This window comes from Perca fluviatilis, chromosome 13 (assembly GCF_010015445.1).
Source record: "Perca fluviatilis chromosome 13, GENO_Pfluv_1.0, whole genome shotgun sequence".
Taxonomy (NCBI): domain Eukaryota; kingdom Metazoa; phylum Chordata; class Actinopteri; order Perciformes; family Percidae; genus Perca; species Perca fluviatilis.
The window spans coordinates 10434980-10446910 of NC_053124.1; the positions used below are offsets into that span (position 1 = coordinate 10434980).

Below are 11931 nucleotides of genomic sequence, written 5' to 3' on the forward strand. Positions count from 1 at the left end.
CCGCCGGAGCATTGCAGGAACAGACACAATCAGCCTAAGAGTGGAAAAAGATGCACGCCGAATTGCTACACATATCCCACACCTGCCTGAACACACACACACAGTAGTACAAAATGTTCTGTTTCTACTCCTGCCGCACTGCAGAGCCTCTGCTACTCCGCTCCAGCAAAACACACTTGCAATAAGCTGAGTCGAGCCGATATAGCCACAACAACTGAGGAAGAGATGCCAAACCCTCCCCTCCACGCACACACACCTCCTCCTCCATCACCTCCTCTCCTCCTCCTCCTCCTCCTCCTCTTTCCCTCTGCAGCCCGAAAGCCAGAGCAGACAGATAAGCAGGCAGCCAGAGACGGACTAATCCTCCCACAGTGAGAGACGTTTCGGATGGTATATGATGAAAATCAAGCTAACCAGTCAGAGAAAGAGAGGCAGAGGGTGACATAGGAAGGGGGAGGCTGCATGGGGAGGGATGAGAGGCAACAGGGGAAAAGTGAGGCGAGGATACAGATTAGCAAAATGACGACGACAAAAAGGGGATTTTTAAGCGTTATTAGTGTGAAAGGATGCTTGAGAGTTTATTTTAATTCTCTCCCTCTTCTCCCTACACCCCCCCCCCCAAGCCCCTTTGCATCCTGCGACCGTCTTGACTGTTTTTTTTTTTTTTGACAAATGTTGATATTTTCCAAGCCGAGCCTCTCCACCCGTTCGCCTGCTTACAGTCTCTCAATCATTCTCGCCCATCCTCTCCCGCACTCTCTCGCTCTCTCTCTCTCTCTCTCTCTCTCTGCACCCCCCACCCCCGCCTCATCCCTCTCTCTCTCCATCTCTCTCCCAGTCTGGCTGAGACTGATGTAGGTCAGTGCGTCTGGAGCCTGTCTGGAGCTGCAGAGAGCCTCCGAGCTCCACGCCTGGTCCCCGTCGACCTCTGCAGCGGCTGCCGCCGTGCCCGAGCTGAGGACAGCGCTCCCTGGGCTACTTAAGGACACAACCAGCCGCCTGACCTGACCTGCCTGGAGGAGGATGTGCCTGCAACAGAGGAGGGAGGAGGGGGAAGGAGTAAAAAAGGGTGTGGGGTGATATGAGGTGTCTGTGTATCATCGAAAGCTTACTCAGCGTATATGTCGTTTGCATGTGGGTCTAAACGTAGATGTACATGTAGACAGGGAGAGGCGGAGCGGAGGGTACAAATGGAGATGGAGGGGAAATAGGCGTTGCAGTCGTCTATCTGTCCTCGGCGATATGCAGCACAACAGAGAGTTTTTTTTTGGGGGGGGGAACATTGTCATGCAATGTCGCCCTCGCGTTGCTCTCCATACTCTGTGTGCCTCTATCTGCACTCGCCAGCTAACTTCATCATGATGCTTTTCTGTCTCTTTCCCCAGACCCGATTCTTCCGTGGCTGCAGCCATCGACGTCTCTGCGAAGACCACGGCGACCCGTAAAACTCCAAACTCTGTGGGCGACTTCCTTCCAAAAGAGCAGGCATAAATAAACTGTGATGCATTTCTTCTTTTGCAGTATATCCATTCATGTGCTGCTGCAAACAGATCCAGGTCTGAGAGACGTCCTCTCCCCCGGACTGCTGAGTATCGAACGTGTCCGTCCTCCACTCTTCGTACGTCGAGCGCCCTTTTGATGGACACCGACGAGTGCGACGAAGGCGACTTTTGCGAAAGAGCGAAAAAGCTCTGTCGACGACTCCTGTATCTCCTGATTCTTCTCTCCTTTCCTTTCCCCTCTCCTTCTCCTCTGCTCTCATTCTCCGCTCCTTCTCACTCCTCTGGCTTTTAGACAATGCCCCGAAAACACGATCGTTGTATCAGAGACTCTGAGTGTAGTAGAGTGCAGCTGTGAGAGTGGCTGAGTGTGTGTGAGCAAGTGTGTGTACGTCTGTGAGTGATTTTGGCGTGTGTGTGTGTGAGTGTGAGAGTGTGTGTCTACGCTCTCGATTTGACTCGGCAGCACGTCTGGGTCTTGCAGCGCTACACTGGTACTTAGCTGGCTCTGTCTCGCCAGGAGTTTGTGTGTTTATGCATTTGTGTGTCTGCATTGCCTTGACACAGCAATCATCTGGTCTGCCTCGTCATCGCTATCGAGGGCACGGGATGTTGAGAGTTCCCAGGGCGTGGCGTCGCCCGGCCTGGCCAAACCTCCGTCTTGCGTTCATTCATTCATCCCTTTCCTTTCATCTGACTCCCATCGTTTTTTTTTTTTCCCCACCTTGACCGAATCCTCTGGATTACATCAGCGATGGAGGGGAAAGCGAATGAGCAAGCGAGGACTCCCAAATCACTCTTTCTCTTCTTAGTAACACGTTTTTTTTATTTTTTTATTTGCCATTTCCTTTTTCTGTCCTGCTTCGCAGTCACTCTTTATTACGCCTCTGGTTTGTTCATGTTGCGCTGTCAAGTACGCTCTATTTTTTTTGTCTTTGCATCCACGTGACGCTCACTCGCTCTTCCTTTGTACCGCTTCCTCTGTTTCTGTGTGTGTCCAGGATTTTAAAATGTGATGGAAGGAAGGACATTGGGATCAAATGGATGGAAAGAGAAAAGAGAAACTAGAGAATTGCTTCTCTTGACAACCTTTTCTGTCTCTGCATGTCTTTTATATAGGCTCAATTATCAAACGTTAAAAAGGAAGTAGAAGAAGAAGACTTGTGGTCATCAACAGCGGGTATTCGGGAGGTACAGCTGTACAATATAATGCAATCCAATACACTACAAATGAAGGCCTCAAAAACTACAATGGAGGTGAACCAACCGTTCTAATTTCAGGCGTATTACATTGGATTCCACTATATTGTGAGGTGTTCCTGTTATTTTGTCCACTTACCCATTTATCTTATCCCTCAGTCTATGTGCTTTTTAGCCCTGATTGTCAAAATTGGGGAAGAAACACAGGAGGATACAAGGTAGTATGAGGTATTGTATGCTGCATGACTGACTTTGTTGGTGGTGTTGTTTAAGGACTGACAGCTGTAGGTGGGTGATATGTTGAAATGGCCACCTGCGCTGTCTGCCACTTCCACACATGCACAGAGAAGACAAACTGCCTGTAGATGAGTCACACTCAGAGAGGAAGGGAGTGTGTGTGTGTGTGTATGCAAATCAGTGCTTAGTCTTCAGTTTTTCTGTTTAACTGCGGGGTGGAGGGGACTTCCCACTGCTTTTTCAAACTTTCAATCTCTGGAAAAGCTCCAATTCAGTTAGGGCTGGACACACACATGTATATACATACACACACACACACACACACACACACACACACACACACACACACACACACACACACACACACACACACACACACACACACACACACAAAGGCCTCATTGTGTCTGGCCCCCGGATGACGAGCAAGCAGGTCAAAGTGGCACGTCATTCCTAGGCGGTTGAAAAAGGCAAGTACATGGTAATGAGTACCTCTGTTTGACTGCAGACACGCTCACACACACACACACACGCACACTTTCTCATCAATACACACTGCCTGCGTCTTCCATTTCCACCTCTTTGCTGTCTGCTATCAGACTCTTAATTTCATCCCTCGCTTTTACGACACACTGACGACTGTGTTCCCTTTTTTCTTTTCTTTTTCAGCCTTGGTTATAATAAACCCAACTCCCTGCAAGGAGGCCCATGTACACACACGCACACACACACACACGCACGCACACACACACACACACACACACACACACACACACACACACACACACACACACACACAGTCACATGCTGTATGCTCATATAGCCTGCAGTTTCCCCAGGGTTAGCCTGACACATCGGGTTAATGTATATGTTTTATTAAAAATTGCATATTAAACCCAGAGTCAGTCAAATCTGAAATAGTAAAGGTTGCTACCTCGCTGCAGCTGTAGTAAATGGTTATAATGTTTTTTTTTTTTTAAAGCCTCTAAAATGTTAATTATGTCCCAAGGTTAGCAACATGCTATTTCACAGGTTTCCCACTGTGATAATACAATTCTGGCAAAAAACAAAACAAGGACAACCCTTGTATTTTAGTGTTGTTTTTATTCATAAAAATATTCCAAATCCAACCCAGAAATATCAACAGCAGCACATCATCCTCACAAAACCCACAACAGTCTTTACTCCAGCTTGCACTGTGCGCGCGCACACACACACACTTTGAAGAAGTCGCTGTAAGAGCCCCAGTCTCCCACAGCATTCTCTCATAATGACACTATCCCTTTAGGCGTCAACAGAGCTGAGACAAAGCGCCGGTGTATTTGGGGTAAACACACGGCAGCTCTGAAGATGACAGAGCGATAGGCCAGCGGGATGGGGCCTCGGAGTCCCGGCGCTGCCACAGCCCTACATCTGCCAGTGACAGAGTGGAAAGCTACCTGACAGCTGCTTCTCACAAATCAGATAAGAATACAGGTATACCTGCTACACCTGTTCAAACATCTCTCTCTGTGTGTGTGTGTGTGTGTGTGTGTGTGTGTGTGTGTGTGTGTGTGTTTGTGTGTGTGGATAGAGATAGCAAACTAGTCCAGTGGCAGGTGTACACTTGTAATTGGGGCAGCTAAAGATATAGACTGACAAAGGAGCTCATTATTATTTATGCGTTTGATTTATGTAAGCACAGAGGGGGTAAAGGGGTTGGGTTGTGAAATTTTTAAGAATTTATGGCTTTTTTTATCCTGCATGACATAGATCATACATGTCATAAATTTAGAATAGGCATCACAAATGCATAACTGATGTTAGGTTAGAGGATGTGAAAATCTAATCAGACGTGATAAATAGATTTTTGGTGTCTGATTTCTTTTTGGTGATTTAACTGAAGGCCATTTTGTTTATTAATCCCCACAACACTTTAGTCAGCCAGTCAGTTCATTTTAGATGCAGGATCAAGGGGAGCCTTCACTACCAGCGGATGACATCACCTGCATGATTTAATGATGGTAGCTCAAAGCAGCCGATTACAGGATGGAGATAAATGGTGCTGCGCGTGTTAACACACATATGCACATACACAATGTACACCTCATCAGCTCCCTTTGGCTCTAGCCTGACATCTAGCGACACAGGATGTAATGTGATCCTACATGACATGGACATGTTAACATAATGGGGCTGTGAAGGAGGAGGAATCTGTGCACTGTAGAGCAGGGAGCTGCTGTGGAGTGACTTTGTTATTTCTGTGTGGCCCTGATACACAACACACACTTTCATAATATTACCCATAATTATTAGGTGTTCAGGTTTCTGGTTTGCCGTAATGCACTAGAGTGTAAAGAAAAATCATCACCTCACTTGCATCATGCTTCCTGCTGTGATGTAAGGATGTAAGCTGGTGTTGTAATAATTTGTAAATAACAGGTTGGATGAGCTCTGTTTGGGAGGGTTTACTGTCCGCTGCATACTGTATTCCTGCTCACCACACCACACCGCGGGCTGACTAACACATGTGGCTGCATTTGTGTTTTCTCAGCATTTCCTTGTCCCCCTATTATGCATAATCTAAATTTAGTCAATACTCATCCACATGAAAGTAATGCTGTTCTAAGTATATCCTTGCAAGCTTCCCCTTGCACCAGGGGAAAGGACACTGTTCCTTTGAGACACACACACACACACACACACACACACACACACACACACACACACACACACCCCAAGTTCGTCTTTCCTCCAGTGGAGTCTAACAGGAATGAGGTCAGACACACCGATCCTCATTGCACATTATTATTATTATTACCCGTTTTTTTTATTCAGCCAATGGGAGGCCAGGGGGAGCGGCTTGACTCCAAAATCAGGATGGAGACACACGCTGATTGGCTTTTATATCTCGCGATGCGGGTATAAAGCGGCGAGGTTCTCGTTGTTGTGTTTACAGTAATATTACAGAGCGCTCAGGAAACAGGGAGACTATGAGAAAGCGCAGCTGCTCCATTCAACCACATGGTTCCTCAACCGCACAGACAAGCTGCGCTGCAGACAGCCAGGTTCACATAAGGGACTTGCACTACTGTTGCCCACAGCGGCTCGTTCCGAGGCTTGCAGGGCGCGTTTTCAGCCGCACAGGCAGCTGAAAGTTGCTGTTAAATAGTTTCGGGATTTATTCTTTTTTGAGAGACCAGGCGTGTCCAAAACGGGCTGAACTGAAAAGAAGAGACTTGGGTGAACTTTTTAGACCAGTATTCATCAGCGGTCTGGTTTTTAAGCGCCTGAAATAAGAGCAAGTGAGGAATTATTTTTTTTTGGTTGTGAATAGGCATTTCTGCGCTCTTGAACTTTGTCAACGCACTGAACAGTGTTTCCAGACACTCGGAGGACAGGATGGTGCAGCACATGAGCCAGACGGAGAGCGCCCACGCTCACTCTCCCGGCGGAGACTCCACGGACACGGGAGAAATGGACTTGGAGATGGATGTGTCTCCGACCCCCGAGTCCCCTTCCTCCGGGGAGCGGAGCGACTTGGCGTGGTGCAAAACTCCAACTGGGCACATCAAGAGACCCATGAACGCGTTCATGGTCTGGTCGCAGATCGAGAGGAGGAAGATTATGGAGCAGTCACCGGACATGCACAACGCGGAGATCTCCAAGCGGCTGGGGAAGCGTTGGAAGCTGCTGAAAGACACAGACAAGATCCCGTTCATCCGCGAGGCGGAGCGGCTCAGACTTAAACACATGGCCGACTACCCAGACTACAAGTACCGGCCCAGGAAGAAGGCCAAGTCGGGAAGCGGAGCGAGTAAGCAGGCGGACCGCGGGGAGAAGAGCGGGGAGCGCAGCGCCAAAGTCGGTGTGAAAAGAAGCCCCGCGTCCAAAGGAGTGAGCAGGACGCACAAACAGGGGGGCACGAAGAGCGCTCCGGGGCAGGACTACGCCTCTCCCGGTGACCACCAGGCGCTCTTCAAATCCAGGTCAGTGTCTGGGGCAAGACAGATCCCGGAAAAACGCACCGGAGAGGCGAGGCGCGGCCACATGTTCGGCGGGGCGGGCAGCCTGGAGAGCGGGCCTCCCTCCGTGGGAGTCCCGGCCAGTCCCACCCTGAGCAGCTCGGCGGAGTCCAGCGACCCGCTCAGCCTGTACGAGGAGCAGAGCCCGGCGGGCAGCGAGTCCTCGCACACCGCGCGCCTCAGGTACGCGCGCGCCTCCTCTCCAACACCTTCAGCCTCTCACTCTTCCTCCTCCGTGTCATCCTCATCATCAGATGAAGAGTTTGAAGACGAGCGGCTCGAGCTGAACCCGAGCCCCGGGTTTGAGAGCATGTCCCTGGGCGGCATGGGCTTTTCCGACGCGGAGCTGGACCGGGACTTGGACTGGAGCTTCGGGGAGTGCGGGGCGGGATCTCACTTCGACTTCCCCGACTACTGCACCCCGGAGGTCAGCGAGATGATCTCAGGAGACTGGCTGGAATCCACCATCTCCAACCTGGTGTTCACCTACTGAGAAGGACCACGGTGGAGAGGAGCCGCGACGTCCCCTCACGTTTTGAACTCTTTAGCCCCCCCAACCACCCCGAGAGAGGCGCGTGCCTCCAGACCAGAATATTTCCGCCATTATTTCACTAAATAAGGGAGAGTGAAAACAGGAAAGAAAAGGTGGCCTGTGTGCGCGTTGAAGCCCAGGTACGCGCCGCTCACAGACTTGGACAGCGCTCAGTGCGCTTGACGGGAACGCGCAGACGGGGGAAATGCTTAGTTTGCATTTGGACACAGAGGAGGAGTGAATGTAAGCAGAGAGCAGTGAAACACACGGACTTCAGCTCAAATGTTCAAACCGATCCGCAGAGGATGAGGACTGAGACCGAACTTTGAATCTTAATGTTATTTTGGGTCGGGAAAAAGGGACATTTACTGGACAGCTCGTCATGTTGGGTTTTGTTAAAGATATAGCCAATTCACATTGACCATCAAGTTGCTATTCAGGTGTATTTTTTTTTCTTTCTTCCCAAACTCAAAATTAGTTTCAATATCAACACGCATGCCCTCCGAGATAAGGAGGATTTTGTTGTTGTTAAATGCGTACAAATGTTCATTGCTGCGTAATTACGCAATTTTGTGTGACCATAGGACAATTCACTATCACCAGCTTCTCTTTCAACGGCAGGACGTACAACAAAGACTGACTCAAAACTTCAGAAGCCCTTTTCTGAACCTTTTTAAACACTCAGTGCACAATTCAGGACCAATGTTCCCCAATGCGCATCCTTTTTCTGCCTAGTGCTTCAACTTTGTAGTTCCTCTGTGTCAGATGACGTTTTTTATATTGATGTATTTATACCGGCCAAACTTTTTTATACATAGAAGTATTGTTCTCGTACAGGTCTCGTTTGTGTTTGTGCACATACACCTGTCTGTATCCAGCGTGGAAGGGCTAGAAGTGTATCTTATTTAAAATGTCTGACTTCTCTCACTTTTAAGGAGATTTTGAGTGTGTCATGATTTTCTACTTGTATTTTTGTACAAAATCTATAGAAAAAGGGGGTTTCCAGCGAGTGGGTAGCCTACAACATTGTTGTTTGGATCTACATTGGTGTTTAGCAGTGCAGAGGGGAGTTTGTTTGGCACAATCTGACCTCACACAGTGTTTACAGTATTTACCCACATGCTTCTTAATGGCACAGTGACTCCAGTTTCACCAGCCAAGTAAACAAAGCACCACTGAGGCTCCCAGTCTGAGTGGTGACTGTTTCCAGTACGCATAGACCTGAAGTATATGAGTGAAAGATCCCAGAGAGTCACTGTTTGGATAGAGCTAATACCTCTGTGTGCTTTTTATTATCAAGATAAGTTTTATTTGAACCACTGGATGGAATTTCACACTCATTCCACTTTGCCTAGACTTTGGAGGGAGGGAGATGTATGAAGTGCTTCATCTGTTTTTGCGCAAATTGCATCAAAAAATAGTATTTAACCTTTCTGTACCTGTTGGCTAAGTATAGCAGGCTAATTGTTTTCCTATATTATGGCATGGCAAATAGCATTTGTATTTCAGATTCAGGTATATGTAGCTATAGCTGTTGTGTTTAAGATTTTTAAAAGAATAATAACATGAAGATATTTATGTAAACTGACTGTACAATAAGCAAAGATTGTGTGTTTTATGTATGATGATGATCAACGACAGGCACTCGGACAGCCATCTTTGGACATCCTTATGTTAAAAGATGATTGTGGTCCAGGAGTTTCATATTTGTTTTTTTTTTATACCTTTGAGACATCTTTTCTATCGTCCTTTTTCTTTTTTCATTTGTGCAATATGCTGTGTATGATCATGTTTTGTCCAATCATGCCAATATCATTTGATGTTTATAGCTCAAAAACCAGCCAATGTTTGGGTCAATCACTGCCTCTCAGACCTCTGTACAGATTGTCGGTTCTTTTTTTTAATTTGTTTTTCTTTTCTTCCAAGAAGGAAATAAAATCAGCTGGAACTGAAAAGTACAAAGTGTTTATATTCATTTGTGTTCCTTTTATCATCTGGACCTTTCAAAAGAGTTTACACTAAGCAGGCATCCACAGTTTTCTAGCACTTTGAATAACAACTAAAGAGAACTGGAGCAGTAACACATATTGACGCCCTCTTTCCAAAGGTGAAAGCGTGCTCGCGAAAAGGTGAGCCTTCGTTATCACATTCCACAGCTACGCCGTACTCAGGCGATCCAATCTGGTGTCGGATGTTTACACTCTGTGCATGCGTGCACGTGAATATGTGTTTTTGCTGTAGTGCAGCTGCAGCCTGTGAATCAATAGCCAGTCGGTGAATCAATAGGAGGGGCCTCTTTCTCCCTCTCTTACTCCCTCTGATTCTACACGTGCAGAAAACGTGGCTGCCATGGTAACACTGTATCCAAGAGAGAGGCTGCAATCCGCTGTGTGTGTGTGTGTGTGTGTGGGGGGGAATAAGGGACACAGACTGATCCATCAGGATGGGGGTAGGTGGTGGGGGCGTCAGACATTTCTGCAAGGCATGACTGGAATAAAGGAGGAGGAGGAGGCGTGTGTTTGTCTGTCTGTCTGTGGGTGAGTGTGCCAATGGGAGGGAGAGAGGGAGGGAGGGAGGGAGGGAGGAGAAGGTGCAGAGGGGGGTGTTTGTCTGTCCTGGTGGATCGTGCAGGAGACTGCTCCCAAATCCAATTAATTCCTTCTGGATGCATTCATTTGTCTAGTGCATCTGACGAAAAGGAGACAAAAAGAGAGAGCGAGAGAGACCCCTAAGGTACAGTATTTAGTGTGTATCAATTTACGCGCCCTATTCCACAAGAGACATTGGTAATTATTTCCATCTCTCTCTCCCTCTGTCAGGAGAGCAGGGTCGTCTCCAGCTTTCCCCTGACATGTCGGGCTAGGTAATGAGAAAGATAAGGCATGGTCATTACACACACCATCCCAAAGAAGAGACGCTGGCCCCCAGATGTCTGCAATCAGCTTGACATCACACAGCAAATAATGTTTGAGCGGTCCCTGTTTTAGAAAGAAAAAAAGAAAGAAAAAAAATTCCAATCACGGCCAGACTCGGGTGGATAAAAAAGAAAAAAGATGCTCTCCACACACGCAAATTCACACACTGACCCACATTAAAGACACGTGCATGAGTGTAGATGCATTCATGAGAGGAACTGTACACCTGACCCTCGTGACTGATCGCAACTGCGTATGTGTTTCCTCTGTTAACCTGTGTCAGTCTGAGGAAGATCAAGTCAACATGTCTGCTTAAAATACAGGCCAAAAATATGAGTACAGTTCTATCAGCGTGCTGCAATTCAAAGGAAGTTTGTTTTTTATTATTATTATTACTTTGTAGCTGAATTGAGCTATTTACAGCTCTAAAACTATCATCGGGTTTGAAGTTTGATATGAAATGAATTTGGTTTACAAACATTTCAAAATTCTGTGTTCTTTAAAAAGAAAATCACAATCACAGTATTTCTTGCACCAATCGTGTGTTTTTGCTTCAGCAGCGATGCAATTAATTAAGTAAATTCACCTAAGTACTGTACTTGAGTACAATTTTGAGGTACTTGGACTTTACTTGAATACTTCCATTTCCTGCTGCTCTCTACTACGCTCCATTTCAGAGGGGATATTGTATTTTTCCCCCTTACTGTAAATGGCAACTATAGTTACTTTTCAGAAAAAGACTTAACACATGATGAGCTTATAATACACCATGTTTAAAAAAAAGATTATACCAGTGATTGCCAACCTTTTTGGCTTTTGATCCCATACGTGTCTGAGTTGTTAACAGCTCCACCAAAGAGATGTTTCCCTTCTAAACTTCTCACATGGTTTCATTTACATTACTGTTTGAGGCCAAAATAGGTCAAATTGTCCCAATATAAAAAAAAAGCAAAGATGAAAAACCCCACTCATGACTCCTACTAAGGGGTCATGAGATACTAGGTACTAGCCCCTAGTAACACACACATACATACATACATATATATCCATATATATGCTGTAGATGAGTTGTTGCTTTAACTACTTTATATAGAATAAAGTAGTTAAAACTAGCAAACAACTCATCTGCAGCTGTAATAAATATCACGTATAGTAGTATATCAGTCACAGGGGCCATTGTTTCTGCAGAACTTGTGATACTAAGTACATTTCATGATAAAACTTCTGTTCTTTTACTTGGATATTACTTTAAATGCAGGACTTTTACATGTTATGGTTATGGATTATTTTTAAGATTGACATTGGTACTTTAAAAAATTTTTTTTACATACTAAAGATCTGAATATTTCACCACTGTGTTCCACAATAGGGATTGTATTGTGCTAAATGAAACTGCATTACCGTATATTGCTATTGTGCCTCTTCTGGATGTTACACTTTATGTCTGTTGTCAGCTGCCGTGCCATTTTCATCTTCTAGGCCTACACTATAATTACTGTATAATGTTCTATGTGTTATAGTGTATTTCCACAATGTGAGAGGAG

At 46.2% G+C, this 11931-nt stretch overlaps 1 protein-coding gene across 3 annotated transcripts; it reads left to right on the forward strand.

Annotated features, from left to right (window-relative positions):
- The first annotated feature begins 657 nt into the window (after window positions 1-657).
- Window positions 658-9430, forward strand: sox4a (SRY-box transcription factor 4a). 3 transcript variants are annotated; one of them, XM_039819494.1, is made up of 2 exons: window positions 658-4412; window positions 4856-9430. In XM_039819494.1, the coding sequence occupies exon 2, from the start codon at window positions 6318-6320 to the stop codon at window positions 7431-7433; it is 1116 nt and encodes a 371-aa protein (XP_039675428.1). In that variant the 5' UTR covers window positions 658-4412; window positions 4856-6317; the 3' UTR covers window positions 7434-9430. The 3 variants fall into 3 exon arrangements, with proteins under 3 accessions (XP_039675428.1, XP_039675429.1, XP_039675430.1); XM_039819495.1 differs by having other exon boundaries at window positions 6253-9430; XM_039819496.1 differs by having other exon boundaries at window positions 6293-9430.
- Window positions 9431-11931: the final 2501 nt, after the last annotated feature.